The sequence below is a fragment of the Sminthopsis crassicaudata genome, chromosome 5, assembly GCF_048593235.1.
Source record: "Sminthopsis crassicaudata isolate SCR6 chromosome 5, ASM4859323v1, whole genome shotgun sequence".
NCBI lineage: Eukaryota > Metazoa > Chordata > Mammalia > Dasyuromorphia > Dasyuridae > Sminthopsis > Sminthopsis crassicaudata.
The window spans coordinates 13,430,553-13,454,351 of NC_133621.1; the positions used below are offsets into that span (position 1 = coordinate 13,430,553).

Here is a 23,799-nt window from a genome sequence, read left to right on the forward strand (position 1 = left end):
ATGGCGAGATCTACAATTCAGCCTCCCTTTCAGGAGCCTTAAATGCTGACATTTTCTCCATAGCACCAATCCCCAGAGCTCTGAAGAAGCAGCCGGCTTCTACACAGCCCTGGGGGCATTTGGAGCCCAACAGAACACTCCATTGGCCAATTTAAAGCCAATCCAACCTTTAGTACTGGGCACAGGGGACCTTCCTTTCTGGCCTGTAAATGGAAAGATCACATGAAGGAAGGCAGCATGTCGGGGAGGGGAGCACCCAGACACCCGGCTTGCAATCCTGCCTCGGACTTAATTAGCTCTTACCTCAAAGATCAAACATAAACTCCTCTGTTTGGCTGGTAAAGCCCTGCTCATCCCGGCTTCACTACCTACCTCAGTTTCCCTGTAGGGGAAAATAGCCCCTCCCTCACAGGTTTGTTGTGAGGTTTAAAAGAATATAGGTAAAGGAGCTTACAGAGCTTCAAGGACCTTATGGAAGATGGTGCCATTGTGCACAGAGTGCCAGGCTGGGAGACAAAAGACCTGAGTTCAAATCTGACCTCTGACACTTATTAGCTGTGTGATTCTGGGCAAGTCACTTCACTATTTGCCTCAGTTTCCTTACCTGCAAAATGAGCTGGAGAAGGAAATGGCCAACCACTCCAGCAGCTTTGCTAAGAAAACCCCAAATGGGGTCACAAAGAGTCCAAGGTGACAAAAAAATGACTGAACAACTAAATGTTATCTACGTATCAGCTGCTGTTAGTGTCTGGTTCAGATCCAAGTCACGGACTCTCCCTTCGGCACTTCGGCAGCCTTCTAATCTAAGCCTTTCCTCGAGGAGAAGAAGCCCCAGGCTTCCCTGGAAGGCCACCAAGTCCCGCCCTACTCTCAGTCGCCCATGTCCCCTCAGGACAGCACATGGGGCTGGGGAGACCACGGGCCTCCGTCCTCACCCCGGACCATCTGCCAGCCTTTGGGTCTCGAGGAGCACCCCGTCTCTCACCAGCCTGACTGGCGTCAGACATCAGCATCCCGGGATCCCATAACCTCCCTTATTTGTCCCAGCTCCAGTTCCTTTTCCTAGCCCCCTGCCAAAACCTCTCCAGATATCAAAAGCCAAAGGAAAAAGAAGAAGGGGCAATGTCTGCCCACTGATCCTCGCCACGGGGTAACGAATCCGAACGGGCGCTCGGGGCCGCCAACCGTGGTGCTGCTGCTGCCGGAAGGCCAAGGGTGTGAGAAAAGCAGAGGCACGAGCCCCGTCGCCGCTCCTGCTGAAGACTCGCTACTCTCACTAAGGCTTCTGGGGATTAGAAAAATTGTAAAGCCCCCCCCCCAGCCCCCAGCTTCCATCAAAACAAACAACAAAAACAGACCTTCTCCTCTGCTTTTCCTAAGGAACCCAAGACCCGAGGTCTCAGAATTATGGGATCATAAATCTAGGGATCTCAGAGGTCATCCCAACCAATCGGATTTTACAGATGAACACAGAGCTCAAAGGGAGCGTTAAGAGGCTTGTTCAAGCTCCCAGATGGGCAGCGACCTCAGAGGCCATCTGGACTGACCCCCTCATTTGAAGAGAGCATTAATAAAGCATCGACATTTAAAAATAAAGATAAAATGAGACATCACACTAAACCACAAGACAGGTTGGGAGGCTAATTAAGACACACGTTGCTCATAATACCGTGTTTTAAGGAGCTTAATGGGCCCTCAGCAGGCGTGAGGTTCGCGGCTTGAGAAGTCCCGTCCACGGCGTCTGGCAGGAAGGGGAAGAGGAGCGCTCCAAAGATCCCAGCATCCAGGTGATCCCGACCCTCTGGGCTCCCTCGTTCAAAGCCGCCTTGTTTCTCATGCAGCAAACAGAATTCTGGGACAGGGATGGGGAGAAGAACACAGGGAGGTCAGCGTTGATGGACGTGCCTTAGGGGAGAGGGGAGAGCCGGCGCGTGGCTGAAGCACTTCCATTTCCCCCTGGCTGTCCCTTCCCGCTGGGAGAAAACCATCTCCCGGAGTGGAAGCTGCCAATGGGTATTCCTGGGCAAAGCGGGCGGCCATCAGACAGCAGCAGCCCAGGAAGGACCCGGGGGCACCGCCCTCCCTTCCATAATTGTGCGAGCTCTTCCAGGACAGGGAGCCAGTGGGGGCCAAAGAAATAAATGCTCACTCTGCTGAATTGAGCTCTGGTCCTAGACCGAGGGGGCCACTAGGTGGCGCCATAGTGGATAGTGCACCAGACCTCCAAGACTCATCCCGAGTTCAAATCTGGCCCCAGACACTCACTAACCGTGGGGACCTGAGCAAGTCACTCCACCCTGGGGGCCTCGTTCCCTCATTTGTAAAACGAGCCGGTGATGGAAATGGCCAGCTGCTCCAGTGTCTGGGCCGAGAAGACCCCGGAGCGGGTTGTGAAGCCTCGGACGTGACTGAAGAGACCGAACAACAAAATCTTGACCCAAATCACTGCTCGGGCCAGGGACTCCAACAGGGAGCTCCAGCCTCAGGGCAATCACCGGTGGGAAGACCAAGGCCTTAGAAGTCTCAGACCCAGAGAGGGGAGGAGCCTCTGGTCACCAGGTCGCCCTTCGGAAAGTCGAAGCCCCAGAAGTGAGAACTTGGTCCAAGGCCAAACAGCCTAGATGCACCAGAGGCAAAACTCAATCGGGTTCCCTTGGTCCAAACCCCACCCTCCTCCTCTGCAGAACAGTCTCGCCTCTGCTATTTGTAACAGGCTCTGATTTAGAGCAGATTTCTTCTCTGGGCCTCAGTTTTCCCATCTGTAAAACCAGGAGCTGAGAGGTGGGGGGGAGGGGGGGAGAGGAAAGAATCTCTAAGATCCCTTCCTAGTTGTGAAAGCATACAAAAAACCTCCTTTTTAGCTCAATGGAAAGCATCAGGCCAGAACCGGGCAAGGACAGAGAGTTAGGAAGAGCCGCTCAGCCCAGCAGGGACCTCCTGGGCGCAGGACGTAGCCACGCCGGCTGGGAGCCACCTGGGGAGAAGGCCCTCCGGCCTGGGAGCTCCAGGCCTGCCTCGGACCATGACCCGCAGCACTTCATCACTGCATTTCCATAAAACAAGCGGACGCTCATGGTCTTTTCCAGTCCTGTGTCTACAACCCTCGGCCCGGGCAATGCTGGGAAACGGCTGGGGTCCCAGCAGCAGTCGGGCCTGAGAACTAGAAACACAAGTCCAGGGGCCAACGGGGGTGGGGGCAGGGGCCCCGCGAAGGACAAGGTCCAACATAGCCAGCCCAAGCGCAAAACCCAAGACAAAGGCCAAAAAACACAAAGCTTCCAAACCCAGGGCCGAGAGGTGGAGGAAATAATAATGTCATAATAATGGCTAATATTTCTAGGGAGATTTAAGGTCTGAAAAGTACTTTTTCATGCACTGTGTTATTCAATCCTCACAGCGGCCAATTATTATCCCATTTTACAGACATGAAAAACCGAGTCTCCAAGAAGTTCGGCCACTCGAGCAATGCTTGTAGCTCGTGATGCTGGAGTCAGGACTTATCCCTGTATTTCTGACTAGAGGTCCAGTCAGTGTCCGTCACCGTGTCTCTGTTCCGATCCAGTCCCCCACAGGGGCAGCAGTAGGGAGCCAGGATCTTTACTTCTCTCAAGGACGAGTAATCAGAGAACGAGATCGGACTGATTGAGGCGAGACTTTGGGCAGAATGCCCCCGTATAGAAACGGGGGAACCTGTGCCAATGGGCGCTCTCGGCTCTAGGGCTTGGGAAAGGGGAGCCGGCTGCTTCCCAGAATGGGTTTGGAGCAGCCGTGGCCAGAGCCGGGGGCGGACCAGTCTCTGGTGGTCCAGTCCAGTCCACTCCAGCCCCAAGCCCGTAGTATACAAAGTAGAACTATTCAGAATGTGCCATGGCAAGAGTGACTTGGAGCACAGATAAACAAAACCCAGAGCAGAACGCCAACATTCAGCCGCCAGTCACGCGGAACGGACTCTGGGCAAAGAGGGGATTCAGCGATGGGAAAGCAAGGCCCCCACGTGAGGGGAGAACCGTCCTCCCGAGCCCGGGGCATGAGAAAGGAGCAAAAGCAGAGGAAGGCGTCCCAGAGGACGGCCCCCGATGGCCCACGGAAAAGAGAAGGGGGAAGAAAGGCTGGAATTGAAATGCAAACAGGGCTCCTGCCCCACACGAAGCTGAGAAAGCCCCGAAAGCTGCCGGGGAGACTGAGAACAGCATTCGGGGTCATCGGTACAAAGTGACCGCAAGGACAGCGCCCCCGGGCTGCCTCCCAGCAAGCATGGCTGTCATTGGGGAAGGGAAGGGCCTTTTCTCGGGAGGGACCAAGCTTCGGGTGCTTCGGGGGGTGAAGAAGGTCTTCCAAGCAGAGGCTAGGGGAGTGCTAGGGATTTGGAAGCAGAAGACCTGGGCTCAAGTCTCATGGATGCCATTCGCCACCTCCGTGACCTGGGGCAAATATCTTCCCCTGGGGCCTCAGTTTCTTCATCTGTTAAACGGAGGGTTGGGCTAGCTGCCTCGACGACCCGGATCTGATGATCCAAACGGAAAGAGTTCCCAAGGGGAAGGGAAGGCCCTGATCTGTGTCAGTGGGAAAGGGAGGACCAGCGGGGTGGTTCTCTGCCGTGCTCCTCCTCGGCAGGCCCTGCACAGACACAGCAGGTGCTGGGGAGGGAACACCGCCCCCCCCCACCCCCAGGGCCGGGCTTTCTGCCCAGGAACCTCTCAAAATTCCAGGCAGCCTCTGCTGAGCAGCCTCGCTTCAGACAAATCAACAACCTTCACGGGTGGGTTCAGTTCTGGGAAAATACCCAGATGGGAAAGCAAGCCTCGGATAAAAAGAGGGATCCAACTGGGCGCTCTTCCTTTTAGAATGGAGGAAGGAGGGGCAGCCGGGTGGCGCAGTGGTTAGAGCCCCAGCCCTGAAGTCAGGGGGACCCGAGTTCAAATCCGGCCTCAGACGCTTAATATTTCCTGGCTGTGTGACCCTGGGCGAGTCACTTTACTCCAGTCCCCTCAGAGAAAAAAAAAACTAACAACCAAACAAAAGCCAAAAAAAACAAACAAAAACAACCCTGAATCAATGCAGCATCTACTTATAGGAAAAGGTGAGAAGCCTCTTTTAAAGACTGTCAGCCTCAAAGCCTGGGACGATAGAGCGAGAGCTGCATTTTGAGCCCTGGGGATTTGGCCTCAGACACCTAACACTTCCTGGCTGTGTGATCCTGGGCAAGTCACTCCAATTGTCTCAGCAAAAAAAGAAAAGAAAGAAAAAGTATGGAGGAAGGAGGGGAGAAAGGCTTATTTTGTTAAGGGGCTCACATTGGCTCAGTCAGTCACTCAGCAGACATCAGTAGCCCTCCTTGCCGGCAGAGGTCCTCAGAGAGAGCAGGGAGCTGCTTCCCAAGGTAACAACTTGACCCTGACTCTGAACCATCCCTGACTCCAATCTGACTCCACAGACATTGGCTAACCCCTTCCATGGCCGGGAGCCCTCGCCGGGCCCGGGGTGGGAGGGAGAGAGAAATAAGGATGAGAGGCTTTTCCAGCTCCTGGCGGGCACCTGGGACCCCCGGCTCAGCCCCTCGACTTCACAGATGAGAGCCCCGGGAGAGCCGAGGCGGCGAGTCTCGCAGCTTGGGCTGCTGCGGCAGGTTTCCCGGGGAGAGAAGTGCGCATGAGCGGCCCGCCCTCGCAGGGTCTGGGTCCCGCAGAGTAGGGGCTGACGCTGCGGGGGGGGCCAGTCCCTTCTCCAGCTTGTTGTGTAGACGAGGAACCGAGGCAAACCGGGAGAAGTGACTTGCCCGGGATCACCCAGACATCTACTATCTGAGGCCGCATTTGAACTCGGCTCTTCCTGACCCTGACCGATGCTTCGCTCACAGTGCCCCCTAGCGGGACAAGTCCTTATTTGCCCTCCGTCTCTTACCTTCAAGGCCCCCCTGGCACTTGGGGCCTCCCACCCGCTCTTCTGTTGGCTTGGTGCATTCTCCCTTCCAGAAAAATGGTCTCGCCCTTTCTTGCCTGCGTTAGGTCGCCCGCCCCCCGCTTGGACAGATGGCAGCGTCCCCCCAGGAAGACGGCTGCTTGCCCCGGCTCCGTGGGGGGAGATTACCGGAGGAACGGGAGAACATTTACGAGTCTGAAGATCTGAAGAGGGCTCCGGAGGAGGTGGCTCCTGGGCCGAGCCTTGCATCTTCCTGGGCCCCCCCCCCCCCACTTTCCTTCTCTTGTTCAAGGAACACAAATCAAAGCCCCTCCGATCGTTCCTGGCCTTTAAAGGCCCGGCTCCCCCCCCCATCCCTGCCAATTCCCACCGAAAGCTCCACGACGGCGGGACGCGCCTCCCTCTCAGTACTTGTGTCCCCAGCACTCAGCAGTGTTAGTCTGTTGTCATGGTAACCGCTCCATCAGTCTGTAAGTTACCAAACACCTGGTAGATGTTCTGCCATTTCTTTCAAAAACCCAAGAAGGCGGATGCCGTTTACGCCCATTTTATAAGCAAAACTGAGGCCAGCAGGGCCGAGTGGCTTGCCCGGGTCACACCGATAGCGTCTCGGGCCTTCCCGATGCGGCCGAGCACGTCTTGGACACCTGATGGATGCTCCTTTTTATTTTTCTGACCGCACGCTGTACGTTTCCAAAGGGAGCTAGGGACGCCACAGCGCCCAGTCGGGTCAGGAAGACTCATCTCCCCTGTTCAAATGCGGCCTCAGACGCCTTCCCGCTGTGCGACCCCGGCAGAGTCCCTTCACCCGCCTGCCTCAGTTTCCTCCTCTGTAAAATGAGCTGGAGAGGGAAAGGCGGACCCCTCCGGGATCTCTGCCAAGGAAACTCCAGCTGGGTCCGAAGAGGTGGGCGCAACTGCGAAGTAACCGAACAGCCTCTCCAGCAGAATGGGAATGCCTTGCCAGCAAACCCCTCCTTCATCTGCATCCTCTGCATGGTGTTTGGTATCCAGCTGGTGCCTAATAAGCATCTGCTGAACTGAAGTGAATGTGCTGGGAGCACTCGTCATATTGTCCAGGGGGCACTCACCAAGCCACCGGGGGCGGGGGCACTCACCGAGCCACCGGGGGCACTCACCGAGCCACCGGGGGCGGGGGGCACTCACCGAGCCACCGGGGGGCGGGGGGCACTCACCGAGCCACCGGGGGGCGGGGGGCACTCACCGAGCCACCGGGGGGCGGGGGGCACTCACCGAGCCACCGGGGGGCGGGGGGCACTCACCGAGCCACCGGGGGGCGGGGGGCACTCACCGAGCCACCGGGGGGCGGGGGGCACTCACCGAGCCACCGGGGCGGGGGGCACTCACCGAACTGCCCATCTTCCTTGACGTAGAGCTCCAGGACCCTGAAGGCGATGGGGGTGGCCGTGGGGATCTCGAGGACCACGTTGGAATCTCGCATCACATTCCCATCTTCGCTCACAGAAACCTGAGGGGGGAGGGGGCACACAGGCCGTGAGGGGCTTTCTTCCTCCTCGCCCCAAGTTCATTAACTCCCCACCGCCAGTCCTGCTGCCGCCCAACAAGAGATTTCCGTGCTCAAACAGAGCCGCACCTAGGGCCCTAGGACAAGACGGCATTGGGCGGCTCCGGGCCCTTGGGGGGCTTTTGGAAACAACCTCAAGTGCCCCATGAGAACCAGGAAGGAGCTTTGGGGGGGGGGGGGAGAGAGGGGAGAGCATGTGCTTGTGGGAGCGAATGTGAGAGCGAGAGGGAGTGAAGGAGGGAGCGTGGGAATAAAAGAGGGAGTGAAAGGGAAACCGTGTGTGAGTGTGAGCAGCTACTGCACGTGCACTGAGAGGGCTGACCCAGAGGACCCCACAGACCTCCTTCCTCTGGGCCAGGCTGCTTGCCCTCGCTGGGCCTCCTCTCCCCCCTCCCCCCGCTCCGATCCGGGCGTCACCTCCAGCCTCCTGGTCCTGAGCCCCACCACGCCGCCGCACTTCTCCTCTATCTGGACGTGCTCGGAGATCACACACTTCTGAGTGGTCACGATCTTCTGTGTCACGAGGCACAGGACCTCGTTCTTCCGCTCCAGGACCTGCTGCAGCACGGGGCTCTGCAGGTTTATCTTCCTGGAAAAGAGCACCAAGCATGAGCGTCCCGGAGCCTCACCTCGGCCTCGTGAATCCCCGCCCCCTCCCCACAGAGCAAGGGGCTTGGGAGGGGGCCTGCCATGGCCACAGTTCGCTCGCGGTTCCACGGGAGGCAATCTGCTTGAAACAAGATGAACCACGACTCAGATTCCGAGCTCCGAGGCGAGCGAAGGAGGCGCCGGCAGCGCATCTCACTCCCCGCCCCGTGGCACAAGTGGGGATCCCATTACACACAGCGTGACTCGGGAACATCGGGGAACCAAACGGGAAGCGGGCAGAGGACCGCCAGCTGGTCTTCAAACAGGCCCCAGTCAGACCCAGGACCTGGCCAAGTTCCCAAACTCCCACCTACTTCTGTCTAGAGAACAGAAGGCCGGGGACGGCACCTGAGCCATCCTCCGGCGAACGGGGAAAGGCAGGTGCGTCCCCTCTCGCGCAGTCAGGACAAACTGAGGGGAAGCGGTCAGGGTGTGGGCTGGAGCCTCCTAAGAAGGGATTTCGAGGACCCAAGTCAATGAGGTGAAGGAGAGCTGGAGCCATTAGAGGATCTACCCAAGGTCATCCTGCAGCTTCAATCACTGTGGGTGCAATACTCGGCTTCTCTGAGGTGATTTCAAGCTAAAAAGACCGAGCTTCCAGGAGGGGGGAGGCAACAGGCCCCCTGGACACTGACCGAGTTGGGCCACAGCCAGAGAGCGGGTCTGATCGTGGGAGCCGTGCTCGAGGAAGGACCCTGACAAACCGGGGAGTCCAAGGGCAGGCAACCAGAGCGGTGAAAAGTGCGGATCTTGTGCCATGGGAGGATCTCTTCAAAAGTGGGGATTTTTAATATGAAGATATTTAATGGGAGAGCAAACTGGATGAGGACATAATGGCGGTGGTCCTCCAATATCTCAAGGGATCCAAGGGGAAGAGAGATTAGTCTTGTTCCATTTGGTCCCAGAAGGAAGGACCTGGAGCCACAACTGGGGGCTCGATTCTCCAATTCCCAACCACGAGCCCTGTGGCACAGGCAGCCCTGGGAGATGGAGGGTCCCACACGCCACATCCATCGCGGGTGGTCAAGCACAGGCTGCTAACTGGTTGAAGGCACCGTCTCTTTTTTAACTTTGGAGCCACAGTGTACACAGTAGGTGCTCAACCGTGTTTATTGAACCCAATGACATTCAAAACCCAAGCTGGGCTAGATCTCATCCAGACTCCAAACACAACGACGCCAGAAACAAAGCTGGAATGGCCAAATTTCATTTTTAAAAAATCACAGTCCAGTAAACGAAAAGCAGCAATGGAACCCAGCTATCATTAGGAATACACAAGACAGTTAAAAACTAAGGGAGGAAACTTGCTTTCAAAGAACAGCCAGAATATAGCTCCTTTAAAAACTATTTTAAATATTCAAATAAAAAAGTTTAAAAATATTTTCAAGCCCCAAGAAAGGGTTAATTGTAATAAAGAATAAAAAACAAACAAACAAACAAACATTTGCATTGGTGCCAGCTAGGACTTGAGGCAAGGATGAGTTAGCCCACTGATGGCATTCAGATTCGGGAGGGAACGGGCATTGGAAAAGTTGACAGAAAGAGCTAGAGCAACCGTATCTGCATTAAAGAGACTGATGGAGAGCTCCTCAAACTACCATTCAAGCCAATAAGCATTTATTAGACACCTACTGGGTGCCCCTGAGACACAGAGGCAAAAACAAGAAGTCACCCCTGTCCTCAGGGAGTAACATTCTTGTCCTTCCCTGCCCAGCAAGGATAGATTGAGTTTTACCGGCTGAGACTGGCCAACAGTGAGTAAGGAGGCACATCAATAAATAAATATACCCACGTACCCGACCAACTCCCAGTACGGAAGGGTCATGGAACGTTACCTCACTGTAAGAAACTGTAACCCTGGAGAATTCAGAGAGGGAAGTTCTAGAAAGATGTGGAAGGAAGAAAGCAGGGCCAGGAAAACACGTACACAGCTCATTCAGCCACATCCAAGTCTTGGAGAAGTTTGGGCTTTTCTTGGCAAAGATACCGGAGTGGATTGACGTTTCCTTCTCCAGCGTGTCCCCATTTCACAGGGGATAAACTGAGGCTAACAGGAGTTAAGTGACTTGTCCAGGATCACACAGCTAGTAGGCGTCTAAGGCCACATTTGAAGTCACATCTTCCTGACTTCAGGCCCAGGGCTCTCTCCAATGCAGTGCCACCTAGCTGCTCCTTACACAATGACTACAACAATGTAAAGGGATAGAACCGCCAAAAAAAGGAAACAAAGCTGTGGACTGCATGGAGTACCAGAGGACAGACAACAAAGGACCCTCCCATGTGATGATGGCCTCATGGTGCAGGACGACATGGACGTTTCTGGACATGGCCGACCTGGGCACGTGTCTCACTGGGCTGGCCACATTTGTTATGTGGACTGTGTTTGTTTTTAGTTGGCAGAGAGGAAAAGGAGAGTAAAATATGCTTGTTAGTTGAGAAAAAAAAATTAAAAAAAACAAAATGGTCATTTAAAAAACAATAAAGTTGCAAAAATGTACATCTTTCTCCCTTCTTTACAAAGATGGAGGACTACTGAGGTGAAATACTGTGTGTTCTTCCACACTTGGGTGATTTTGCCAACTTTTTATTTTTATTCTGAGTTACAAGGGATGGTTTTCTGGGAAGGGATTGGGGTTAAGGATTTTATATATATATATATATATGAAAGCAAAGGTGATTTGAAAACGTAAGGATGCCATAATAAGCGAAAATTCAAACCAAACATATCAGTTCTTTGCAAAGCCTCCCTCTGCCGGATTCAGGTGTCCCCTCCTCCCCCGCCGCTGTCACAGCCAATTTCATCTTTTGGCTCATTTTTCAGCTTCTATCTCCCTCAATCAGTCACTTTACAGATTTATTTTCTTCTAATTCCCCCAGGAGAAAACAAAATGAATTTCCCAGACAAGCCGGTTCCAAGAGAAGCTTTGCCGTGGGTACACGTAAATAATGGCAGGCTCTCTCTTAGGAATTTAGAAGAGATGCCATTCACTGGAGCTCATCTCAACTCTACATCCCTTAAAAAGAAGCTAGCAAGGGGCCGCTAGGGGGCGCAGTGGATAGAACACCAGCCCTGAATTCAGGAGGACCTGAATTCAAATCTGATTTCATACACTTAATACTTCCTGGCTGGGTGACCCTGGGCAAGTCACTTAACCCCCAGCCTCAAAAAAAAAAAGCTCAGAGCTGATTTGGATCTATTCAACAACCCCAAAACGCAGCACACCTCAAGTGTCCAAAAATGCTTTTAGGAAACTTCTGGGTTCTCATCCTGGTCCTGCCACTCACTACATGATGTTGGGGAGGCCGCCCGACTTGTGTACCTGGGCCACCCTGGACAAGGGCACGATTTCCTCATATGCAAGATGGCGGGCCAGACTTCCAAGGTCCCTCTCACTTCCGGGCCCACGAGCCGTGCTCAGCCTTGTTCACCAGACTCCCTCCGGCGCCCCGACCCAGAGGGGCAGAAAATCCAGGGAGGGGCCGAGGCCGCCCAGCGCGCAGCCTCCCTTCACCTCGGGTGATGGAGGAGATTTACAAGCTTAGCCCCCGAGCTCGGCCTGGCCTTGGAAGCTCGGAGGGCCCAGAAGAAATCACTTTGTGGCTGAGCAGTGATTAGCAGCAGGGAAAACGGAGCCCGCTCCCTAAGCCAACGGGGACCCATTTGGTCTTCACTGAACCCCTCGGGCTGTGGCGGATGGATGGACCAGGAGGTGAAAGCGTTCGGGAGGCAGAGTAAGCGCAGACCCCAGGAGGGCTCATTTCCCGGCTCTCAATGGGGCCGGGGGCACGTGGCTGCCACCGCCGGTCCAGCCCTGCCAGGGCGCCCTGGCAGCGTCCCTGCTTCCCCGAGCTGAGCCTCGTTCCCCAGGATGGTGCTGCCATCTTTTGGAGGTTCTGAAGGATGGACGGATCTGGGACGGATCCTCGCTCTCCATGGTCCTCGGGGGAAGATGGTGACCCCCACACCCTCGCAGCTGCTCAGCAGGGCCATGGGCTCCGAGCCAACCCTTGGCAAGTTCTCATCAGGCCTGGAACCCAAACCCTCCCCTTATACAGAGGGGGGCCCGAGGCCACACGGTTAACGGCTTGCCTGGGCACACAGCTAGGAGGCGTCCGGGGCTTGGCCTCTGGTCTTCCCGACTCCAGCATTTATCCACCAGCCCACCCGGCTTCTCCTGAGCCGATGCTCCCGCTGTCTCCCAAGAGGCCTTCTAAGCAGTCCCTGAGAGGAGCCCCCCATTAGACAGACGATAATAAGCAACATTTATGTTGTGCGAAATGCCCACGGCATCTATCTTGGCTCATCCTCACAACTTTGGGGGAGGGACCATTATCGCCCCCATTTCACAGATGAGAAAACCAAGTTTCAGAGTCAGACAAATAGTAACTGGCAGGTCTGGGCCTTCAAACCAGGAGCCCCAACTCCAAGTCCAGTGCCGTGTCAACGCTCCAGGCCGTTCTCATGGACATCACAGCCACAGCTGTCCCGCGGCCCAAAGTGATCTGATGCAGGCTTGAACCCCGCCTTGGGCACTGCTTGCCAGTTACCCTTTCCTTGCCTCGGTTTCCTGCACCGTAGGGCCGCTGGCCACATCAGTTTGCCCCCCCTCCAAACCCTTTACTGACCCTGCTCACCACCCTCGGGCCCGGGGCAGCCCTGGCAGGGCGCGTGACTCATCAGATGCGCCACCTCATAAATCGGGGAGGGGGGCTCTGCCTGTGTCAATGCCCCCGGGCCCTGGGAGCGTGCCCGCAGGCTGTCGCCCATTATCTCCTGCAGTAAATTATTTATTTACTCCCTTAGTCAGCCGGGAGGCCGAGGGCAAAGGTCTAACTCTTCTTCAGCAAGGAGAACGTTGTTGGGGACAAACATAAAGCGTGACCTAAGACCCAGGAGCAGCCCTGGGGGCCAGGGGTGAAAGGTAAAAGAGCGGGGGTCTGGGGGGCGCAGGTCGGGGCTACTTAAGGGACATGATCAGATGAAGGACAGTTGGACTGGACACTTCCAGGGCCACCGGCGGCTCTGGGGCCCTGGTCCTTCTGGGAGAAGGTAGGGAGACAGGGACAAGTGGTACGGGCGAGGCGGGGCTTTGCCGTTGTCACCGTGGGCCCTGGGCCGATTCCTTGGTCCCTCCCACCTCAGGTCCCCCATCTGTAACACAAGGGGGCTTCTCAGGTCCCCAGGGGGCTACGAGGCCACTGCAGGAGAGGCCGGCGGGGGAACCTTCTAATCTGTGGCTACAGCAGATAATCCACGAGGCCTCATGCAGACAAAGCTCACCCTTGTGAGTAATCGGGGAGGGTTAGAAAACAAAGCCGCCATCACTAATAGTAACGATGAGAAAGCGCAGAACCTCACCGGGCCGGACTCACAGGCCGGGCCGAGGAGGAAGACGCGCGGGCCGAAGAGGAACAATTTCGAAAAGGCCGGATGGAGGCTCACAGCCGCTGGGCCAAAGCGGGCTCCTTGCGGGGGGGGGGAGGGGGGGTCCTTCCTCTGCGGGGGTCTGCACCTGTGGAATTGCGGCAGACTGGAAGGCTGGACTGGCTGCCCCCAGGACGATCTCGAGGAGGCGATTCAAGCCTGGGACTCGGCCTTCACAGTGAAGGGGGGAGGGGGAGTCCACTCCCTCCGCCTCTGACCGGACCGCAGGAGGGATCAGTGCCAGAGATACAAAGCCCCCCGGAAGGCCCCTTACTCCCGATTAGCCACCTTAGGCGCGGCCCTCTCCCAGGCGGGGATGGCTCCTCCTGGCACGCCGCCCAGGCGGCCGGAGCTTATCTCCTTGGCACACAATGACCCAGGGAGGGGCAGGGGAAAAGCACTTGGCAAGTATGGACTTCCAGCCTTTTCACCAGCGTCACTTATGGTCGGTTTATGAGCTGCTGCAGCCGGGGAAGGCAATAAACCAAAGAAAACGATGCACAGGCCCGCGAGTAAACATGGCGCACGGGGGTACACACGCGATGCTCGGTGACCTCGCGGCCACGCGCTGACCACGGCCACTAACATCTTACAGGCGTGGAAGGCCCGAGACAAAAGCCCCCCACTCACCCAACTCCCTGGCCAAGTGCTTTCCTCCCAGCCCTGCTGAGAGAGACAGCCACTAGTGGTGAGAAAATGGACTGGCCCAGGATCACACAGCAACTAGGAGCCTGGGGCTGCATTCGAATTCGGGCCCAGCGCCCTCTCCACTGAACTGCCCCCCCCCCACTGAAGTGCAGGCTATTTAACTAGTCATTCTTTAGGGCTCTAGAGCAGCTAGGTGGTCAGGAAGATTGGCCTGAGTCCGAATCCAGCCTCGGACACTTAACTAGCTGCATCTCCATGAGCAAGTCATTTAATCTGTGTTTACTCATCTGTAAAATGGGAACAATAACAGTGCCCACCTCTCCGAGGTGGGTTTTGAAGAGTCAAATTGTAAAATGCTGAACACTGTGCCTGGCACATAGTAGGTCCTATATAGACACTCGCCATTAGCATGAAAAAGAAAAGGTGAACGGGGCTGAGTGGGAGGGAGACTCCTGGTAGACCTCAGCGGTCACTATTCCTCCAGACTCCTCGGTTCCTCCTTCTGGAGGCTGTAAGACTTAAGACAACCTCCATGCAACAGCAGGTTTTGCAGGGTCAGTGTTGAAAAATTAGCCATGCGTGTTTTGTAAATTAAAAAAAAAAAAAGAAAAAGACAAGGTCCATCCAAGCCTGGCCAACACTGAAAAAACCGCACCCAGAATCCTTCTGGGCACCCAGGGCACCTCAGAGCCAAGTTTCTTTGGGGATCCAGCCCCTTACCTCCAGCCCGTTGGGCGCTCAGAGATCACTGGGGCTCCTCGGGTCAGCGCTTTGCTCTTAGAGCCGTGTCTCTCCTCTGGGTCTCAGTTCCCTCATCTGTGAATAAGATGACCCCGAGGGCCCTGCCTTTCCTGGCCATTCCAGGGATCACCCCTGATGCCCTTCTCACAGCTGCACTCTTCCATTCCTTCAAACACAAGGTGTTCAGTAAGTTACGGGGGAGAAGTGGGACTATCAGACGCGGACTCACGGACAGACAGACCAGTCTGGTGAGAGCCCAGAAAGCCAGCAAGGAAGCTCAAGGCCCGTCCCCATCGGGCAAAGCAACAGATCACTACAGCAAATGAAGCTTTCGCTTCCTACACCCATCAGGCTAATTCATTTTGTTTCACTACATAGATTTGACACGAGAGTTGTATTTATCTTTTTCTTCCCCCAGTAGAACAGATAGGGGAAATAAATAAATGTTTAATTTTTTTATAATGGCTTTTTTATTTTCAAAATACATGCAAAGATAGCTTTCAGTCTTCACCCTTGCAGAACCCTGTATTCCAAATTCGTTTCCCTCCGTTTCTCCTACCCCCTTCTATAGACAGGGAGCAATCCAATTCAGCTTAAACACATGCAACTCTTCTAAACTTATTCGCACATTTATCGTGGTGTACAAGAAAAATCAGATCAAAGTGGAAAAAAAGAAAAAAAAAAGCATAAATGTTTAAATTTTTAAAAAATCCAATTTTAAAAAATAGTTCTGGTCCCTTCTCGGTCTCCAGTGTTCTTTGCTCTGTTCCCTCCTTACTGGCTTGATACTTACACTGCTTCCCAAACAGGGTTTTTCTGAGAAAAGTCCTCTATAAACTCAGGGCTTTTCAAATTGGTGTTAACGTGCGAATCCTATGTTTGGAGCTGGAGGGGACCATAGGTGCCCTCTGGTGCCAGCCCCCAATTCTACAGAAGGAATAAGGCCCAAGCTCCAGGTGACACAAGGGCCAGAGATAAGGTGTAAGATGGAAGGGAGTGATAGAGAGTGAGGAGAAACAGAAATATTTAGATGGAGGTGAAGAGAGACATGTTTCACTACACTGTACAGACTAATGCTGAACCATGGGAAATGGCAGAAACAATTAGTCTTTATCAAATTTTCCTCAATATTTGACCCAATTAGCAAGCCAGGGTTACAGAAGGACAAGCTGCTATTTCCAAGTCTGGATGTAAACTTCATAGGCCGATTGTATAATTAATAGACTCAATGCATTCAGACCCATTTTACAGGTGTTGGAGAAACTCAGGAGACTCACCAGCGATCACAGAGCCAGTTACTCATTTAAAGCTTGGGAAGGCCAGCCTAGAATCATGCACAATGGACAGTAGCAAGGAAGGATTCCAATCTCAACTCTGAGAGCTGTTGGCTGTGGGACCTTGGGTGGGCAAGTACCTCACCTTTCTAGGCATTATATGTAAATTGGGAGTGCTATTCCCTGGAGTCCCTCTCTTCCAGGGTGGGTGAAATAGCACATAAAGAGATAAAGATAAAGCTGTTTAATATCTGTTGGATTACCAGTTATCTAAGGGAGGGGGTGAGGGAAAGGGAGGGAGAAAAAATTTGTAACACAAGGCTTTTCAAGGGCCAGTATTGAAAAATTATCCATGCACATGTTTTGTCAATAAAAAGCTATAATAATAAGTAAATAAATAAATAAGTTTCTCCCCCCAAAAAGAAAAAAAAACCTTCAATAAAAAAGGGTAAATGTTGAAAACTATCTATACAATATAGGTATACATATATTGGATTTAACATGTACTTTAACATATTTAACATGTATTGGACATACCTGCCATCTAGGTGAGGGGATGGGAAGGAGGGGAAAAGTTGGAATAGAAGGTTTTGCAAGGATCAAGGTTGAAAAATTACCCATGTATACTTTTATAAAAAGCTATAATAATTTTTTTTAAATAAAATTATCGAGACATATTTTTGGAAAAAAAAAAAAAAGCTAAAAAAGGAGTTTTACCTTCTTTGAAACACTATAGAAATCTAAGTTAACTCCCTCATCACCTGAGTTACCAAAAAAGGCTAGGTTATTGCACAACACAAACTACTTAACAAGCAAGAGAAGATAAGAGGAAAGGCTTCTGCCAAAAATGGCACAAATCCAGTCTTTATTTTAGCCCAACAGGTGCCCTTTCAGAACCCCAAACATGATATGCCCATTTCCCACTTCCATGCTTTTGCATGTCTGGAACATACTCTCTAGTTACCTCCACTTAGAGACTTCCCCTCTCCTTTAAAATACAACTTAAACCATTTTCTTTATCAAGCTCTTTCTTATCCCATTCCTATTCCTGTATTTATGTATATTTGTTAATTATACTTTTATGCTGCATGTACTTTTATATGAACTTGTCTCTTTTATTAGAATGTAAACTCACTGAAAGTAGGGATCATAATATCTCCAGTACCTAGCATATTCTAGGTACTTAATAAAACTTACTGACCAACTGATGTCACATGAAAGAAAGATGCTTCAGTTATCTGGAAACTTCACTTATATGAACAAAACAAAAATAGTTCTAGGTGCCTTTAAGAATAACCCTATCAATTAGAGAGGACAATTCCCAGGATCTCTATGAACAAAACAACTTTGTATATAATAAAATCAGATTTAAATAAATGAAGAAATATTAATTGTTCATGAGGTAGGCAGGGCCAATATAACAAAGATGACAATTTTGCCAAAATTAATCTACATATTCAATGCCATGCTCAATTAAATTATTTTAAAAATATTTTATGGCTAGAAAAAATAACAAAATTCAATGAAAGAACAAAAGGTCAAGAATATCAAAGGAATTAATGGGGGGGGAATGTTTAAAAAAAAAAAAAAAGGAGGTTTAGCAGTACCAGATCTCAATTGATATTATAAAGTAGTAATTATCAAAACCATCTGGAACTGGCTTAAAAAATTAGTAAGATAAATCAGGAACATAGAATCTACAATAGCAAATGAATCTAGTTATCCAGTGTTCGACAAGTGTAAACTCTTCTATTTGGGGATAAGATTTCATTATTTGGTCAAAATTGTCAGGAAAGCTGGAAAGCCGTCTGGTAAAAACCAAGTATAGATTAGCATTTTACACCATTTATCAAGGTAAATCAAAATTAATACAAGACCTAGATATCAAGGGAGATATTACAAGAAAATTTGAAGAACATGGAACGTTACCTATGAGACTTATGGGTAGGTAAACAATTTATGAACAAGAAATTGAGTTTTGTGAGATGCCAAATGGATAATTTTGATGACATTAAATTAAAAAGGTTCTGGACAAATAAAACAAAAGTAGCCAAGATCAAAAGGAAAGCAGAAATTGGGAAAGATATTTTATAGGTAGTTCCTCAGATAATGGTCTCATTTCCCAAGTATACGATGAAGTTTGCCAAATCTGTAAGATTGTGAGTCATTTCCCAATTGACAAGAACAGGCAGTTTTTCCAATGAAGAAAACTAAATAATTTATGTTCATATGAAAAAATGCTCTAAATCACTATTAGAGAAATACAAATTAAAACAACCTTGAGATATCATTTTATAACCTATGTGATTGGTTAAAATGAGAGAAGGGGAAAGTGACAAATGTTGGAGGGGATGTGGAAAAATTAGGACCTTCATTCGTTCGTGGTGAATCCATGATTTGGTCCATTTTGGAGAGAGCTTTGGAATTATGTCCAAAGAATGATTAAACTGCCCCTTTACGATTCCTAGGTCTGTTTCCCAAGATAAGTAGGGAAAATGGAAAAGAATCTACATCTGCTTAACCATTTATGGCAGCTTTCTTTGTGGCGGCAAAGAAATGAAAGTTATGGAGATGCTCATCAACTGGGCGATGACCAAACCAATCTCCAAGAACCTTCACCTAGGGGCCGCTCCACCCTAGCGGCTCCCGCTTCTGGAGTGCCTCCAGCCGACGAAACCCGTCCTTCCCAATGGCTCTGGGAGTGGGCAATACAAGTGCTATTTCTCTCCAACCCCATTTCACAGATGGGAAACATGAGGGTAATGGCAGTTGGTTCAGCTCACTATTACAGTGAATGGAGTTTGAGGACAAAAACTGTAGGCTTTAGAATGATGTCTTATCTAAATTACCTGGGATAAAAAAGTCTGGGGAAAATAACCCTCGGGAACAGGCTGTACTTAAACATTACTAATTACCTGTGTCAAGGGTGCCTCAAGGGCAGCTTTGGATCAGGGCTAGCTTTCCAAACTCCATGGATGCTTCAGAAGCTGAATGACGGGCAGCTGGGCGGTGAGGGAAGGCAGGCATTTATTGCCCATCATGAAATGAGGTAAGCCCTGCTCTGTGCCATCTCCACCCTGCAGATGGGAGGCCTCAATTGCCATTGGTTTCAGTGGCCTAACAGAAGCACAAACAAATGGGACGGTCCAGCACTTGTTTTCATTTTCCCATCCCTGAAACTCATTCTTAAATGACATAATGTACGAAAAACATTATATAAACACTGAAGGTATCCACCTTTATGTGTGTGCTTATATACACACATACACATACTATTATTTTGAAGATAAGGCTGAGAGACTCTTCTCTATATCACCCTCCCCCATTATCATGGGATCATGGGATCCTCTGTCAGAAGAGACTTCTGGTACTCATTCAGGACCAATCCCTCATTTTACAGCTGGGAAAACTAAGTCCTTGAGGGGTTAAGTGATTCTCCCAAAAGCAGGCAGGAATCTCAGAAATCATCTAAGCTAAATATCTCATTTTACTGATTTTTTACAACTGAGTTGTACCCCTAAAAAGATGCCTTCTAAATGATCAGCTGGATGATTTCAGAAAGGCCTAAAGAGACTTAAATGAATCTCTGCTGAGTGACGTGATTAGAACCAGGAGGACATCATACACAGCACTAAGGAGGACATTGTACACAACAATAAGATTAGGTGAGGATCAACTGTGATGGACTCAGCTCTTTTCAATGATGATGTGATTCAAGGCAATTTCAACAGACTTAGGATGGAGAGAGCCCTTTGCACCCAGAGAGAGGATTATGGGGATTGAAAGTGGATCACAACTCGCTGTACACTTCAATGCTGTATGAAGAATATTCTGATGGAAGTGGATATCTTCAACATAAAGAAAATCCAACTCACTTCCAGTGGATCAATGATGGACAGAAACAACTTCACCCAGAGAAGGAACCCTGGGAAGTGACTGTAAATTGTTAGCACTACTGTCTATCTACCCAGGTTACTTAGACCTTCGGAATCCAATACTTAATGTGCCACAAGAAAATGGGATTTACACACATATATTGTATCTAGGTTATACTGTAACACATGTAAAATGTATGGGATTGCCTGTCATCTAGGGGAGGGAGTAGAGGGAGGGGGGGATAATTTGGAAAAATGAATACAAGGGATAATATTATAAAAAAAATTTACTCATGCATATATACTGTGGAAAAAAATTCTAAATTAAAAAAAAAAAGAAAGTGGATCACAACATAGTATTTTCACTTCTTTTTGTTCTTGTTAGCTTGCTTTTTGTTTTCTCTCATTTGTTTCCCCTTTTTGTTCTGATTTTTCTTGTACAGCACATAATTGTGGAAATACATATAGAATTGCACATGTTTAATATATATATGGGATTATTTGCTGTCTAAGGAAGGAGGTGGGGGAAAGGAGGGAGAAAAATTTGGAACACAAGGTTTTCTAAGTGAATGTTGAAAACTATCATTGCATATATTTTGAAAATGAAAAGCTGCTATCTAAAAAAAAAAAAAAAAAAGAAAAAAGAAAAAAAGAAAGATGCCTAATATTCCCTCTACCTTAAAGCATGAGAAAGGAGCTGTCCAAATTTCCACCTCTATTTTTTTTTATAAAGTCCCCATTTCTTCCTCAACTCAGCTCTACACGGAGATATAGATTTTCCTATTCAAACGACAATGTCAGCTAGAGCTTTCCAACGTGCCAGCAGGAGGTTCAGCTCTCTACCCAATTATATCAGGCTTGTGGAAGCCAAGTAATGCACCACTCTTCCGGCGGACCCTATCAGGCTGTCCGACACAACCAGCTGCCGAGTGGACGTAGCCTAATGCACAGGTTTGAGCACTCCGGTTGGGTTCAGATTTATCCCAAGGATAAAATGCCCCCCCACCTCCATCCCCTCGGGCGGGATGAGGAGTTGCCCTCTGCAGGCTTCTTGTTTGGACATCTCGCCCACAGGCGAGCAGGTTTTCCCACCTCCTGACTCCCCATCTTGCCTATACTCCGTCCCCTCCACATCATTGCCTTTTCAATTCACCCCAAGTGCTGCCTCCTGCCTGAGGCTGACCCCACTCTCACCACAATTGCTTTCCCCGGCCCCTCTCCCAAACGAGGGACCTTTTTCATTTGCTGCGTCATGTTGCTTCTTCCAATAGAATGCGAGCTCCTCGCAGGCAGGAGCTTTTAGCCTTCAGACTGAGGGCAACATGGATGATAGTGCTGTCCAAGTCTGAAAAAGGGGCCTGGAGACCAGAAAGTTAAGGGCATCCAAGGTGAAAAAGGCTTGAGGATCAGCTAGAGAAACATGGGGCATTTAGAAGTCTCAAAGGACACACGCAAGAACTGACTAAGTCCCAGGAAGTGGATTCGACGTGTCCTGGTTGCCAATTGAGCAGAGGGAGGAAGCTATCGAGAGGCTTCCGGACAATTAGGAAAACAAGAATGGAACAGATTACTTCAACAGGTAGTGAGCTCCCCATCATGGACTATCTCCAATCAAAGGCTGAATGAGTGGGCCACTTCTCAGACGCACAGTAGAGAAAAGTCCTAGTCTGATAAAGAGTGAACCAGACGGCCGGGGATGTTCCAACCCTGAGATTCTGAGTGTAGGGAAAACACAATCATAATGAATGCCCTTAGATTTCACCAATTCCCAAATGTTTCCTTTAGGCAATCACAGACCTGGCACAGCAGGGACTTCAGCTGCCGTCCTATCAGCCCACGAGTGCGACTGACAAGAGGAAACAGAGTCAGGAAAGGTCCCCCAGACGCAGGATTTGGGGATGCCCAGCAAACAGCCGGGGCTCTCTTTACTTACCTCTCCGCCGCCTCCCGGATGAGCTGCTGCAGGTCCACCTCCTGCTTCCGCAGCGTCCCAAAGGAGGAATGCCTCTCCACCAAGCCCGAGCCTCCGGCGTTCAGGGTGAGCTTCCCCAGCGCGGTCTCCACGGTGCCCTTCACGACATCTTCAAACTTGCCTTCGTAGGTCACAAAGTCCGACTCGACCACAACTGGAAGGAAGCAAAGGAGCCAGAGACTCAGGCAAAGGCGTGAGGAAGCTGCCCTAGGTGCTGAAGGCTCGCTTCTTCGGAAGGCAGGAAGAGCTTTGACAAAGCTCAAGGCTGGATTCAAAGCCACGCCTGCAGGTTGGTGTTGGGCCCAGACAAGAACTGGTCTCCGCAGTTCTCCCTTCACCCGCTCCGATGGACAAATGGACACAGGCAGTGAGCTCTGGCCAGCAGGTTGGGGAGCAATCTGCAATGGGGGAGACTATCAATAAGCCCCCCTAGAACCTCCAAGTGCTGATCACTTGGCCTTGCCTATTTCGGGGAGTCAGTCCTCCCTGACCCTCTTCTTCCAATCAGAAAACAAGCATTGATAAAAGGCCTACTGTGTGTAAAAAAAATGATCCAGCAAAGGTGATGGAGGGCAGTCAGGTAAGAGAGAACAAAGAGAAAGCAGTGTCACTAGGGAGAAGAGATGTTCGGTGTCAGAGGCTACCAAGAGATCAGGAAGGATGAGGATTGAGAACAGGGCCCTGGATTTGGCGCTGGTAACTTTGGAGAGAGTGGGAGCGGAAGAAGGACAAGCCTGTGGAGATACGTACGGAAGAATCGCACATGTTTAACATATGTTGGACTACTTGCCATCTAAGAGAGAGGGTGAGGAGAGAGAGGGAGAAAAACATTTAGAATGCAAAGTTTTGCAAGGGTGAATGCTAGGAAGTGTCTGTTTATGTTTTGAAAATAAAAAGCTAAAACAAAAAAAGATGAGGCTGGAAATCAGATTACCAAGAAGAGAGGGAGAGGAACGGAGGCACTGAGTGTAGATGACCTTGTCAAGGAGTTTACCCACAAAAGGGAGAAGATATGGGGATGGATGGAATAAGGGCGGGTTGGGGGAAGACACGTAGGTAAATAGCAGGGAAGGAGCTTGGGGAGAGAATGGAGAAAGACGGGGATGACAGCGAGAACAGTCTCATGAGGAGACGGGAAGAGACGGAATCCAGGATGCACAGAAGGGTGGGCTTTGGCAAGAAAAGGGCCACCTCTGCTTGTGAGACAGGGAAGGAGAGAATGGTGGAAGGCGTCCGGGGAAGAGGAAGGGAGCGCTTGGCAAAGGACCCCAATTTTCTTAATCACACTCGGCTGAGGGGGGAAGTGACAGGTTAGCTGTGGAGACCAGAGGAGAACTGTGGAGAGGAGCCAATTAGGGAAGAATAACAGAATCTGGCAGCAGAGAGAGCGCAGCGGAGCCGACTGAAGATGAATCTGCAGGGATCCAGTCAGGCCAATTTCAGGATTCCCATCAGCTCTGTTCAGACTCTCCCTGGGGGAGGAAGCCTTCACAAACACCTCATCTCTGATGAATGCCTTCGCAGATGCATTTCTGCCAGGACAGGAATCCCTTATCTCCACTCATCTTCGAGATAAAGTCCTGCTGAGGCTTCACCCTCAGTTTGGCAAAAAGCCACGTCCCTCACCCTGGGCCAACATCATCCCCCGGGCTCCCAGCCCATCACATCTGCTCCTCGGCTCCCCCCCCCCTCTGGGTGCTCCTCTCATTCTCTGAGGGAGGATCTCTGCTATCTCAGGATTATCAAGCGGG

General features: G+C 51.0%; 1 protein-coding gene across 1 annotated transcript in view; it reads right to left on the minus strand.

Annotated features, from left to right (window-relative positions):
* GSDME (gasdermin E) overlaps window positions 1-23,799 on the minus strand; it is a 47,257-nt gene that overhangs the window by 14,747 nt on the left and 8,711 nt on the right. The window contains exons 3-6 of the mRNA XM_074269173.1: window positions 22,010-22,202; window positions 7,883-8,054; window positions 7,288-7,408; window positions 1,670-1,852 (exon numbers count right to left, since the gene is read on the minus strand). Coding sequence (XP_074125274.1) covers window positions 1,670-1,852; window positions 7,288-7,408; window positions 7,883-8,054; window positions 22,010-22,202 — 669 coding nt within the window. The remainder of the gene's footprint in view (window positions 1-1,669; window positions 1,853-7,287; window positions 7,409-7,882; window positions 8,055-22,009; window positions 22,203-23,799) is intronic.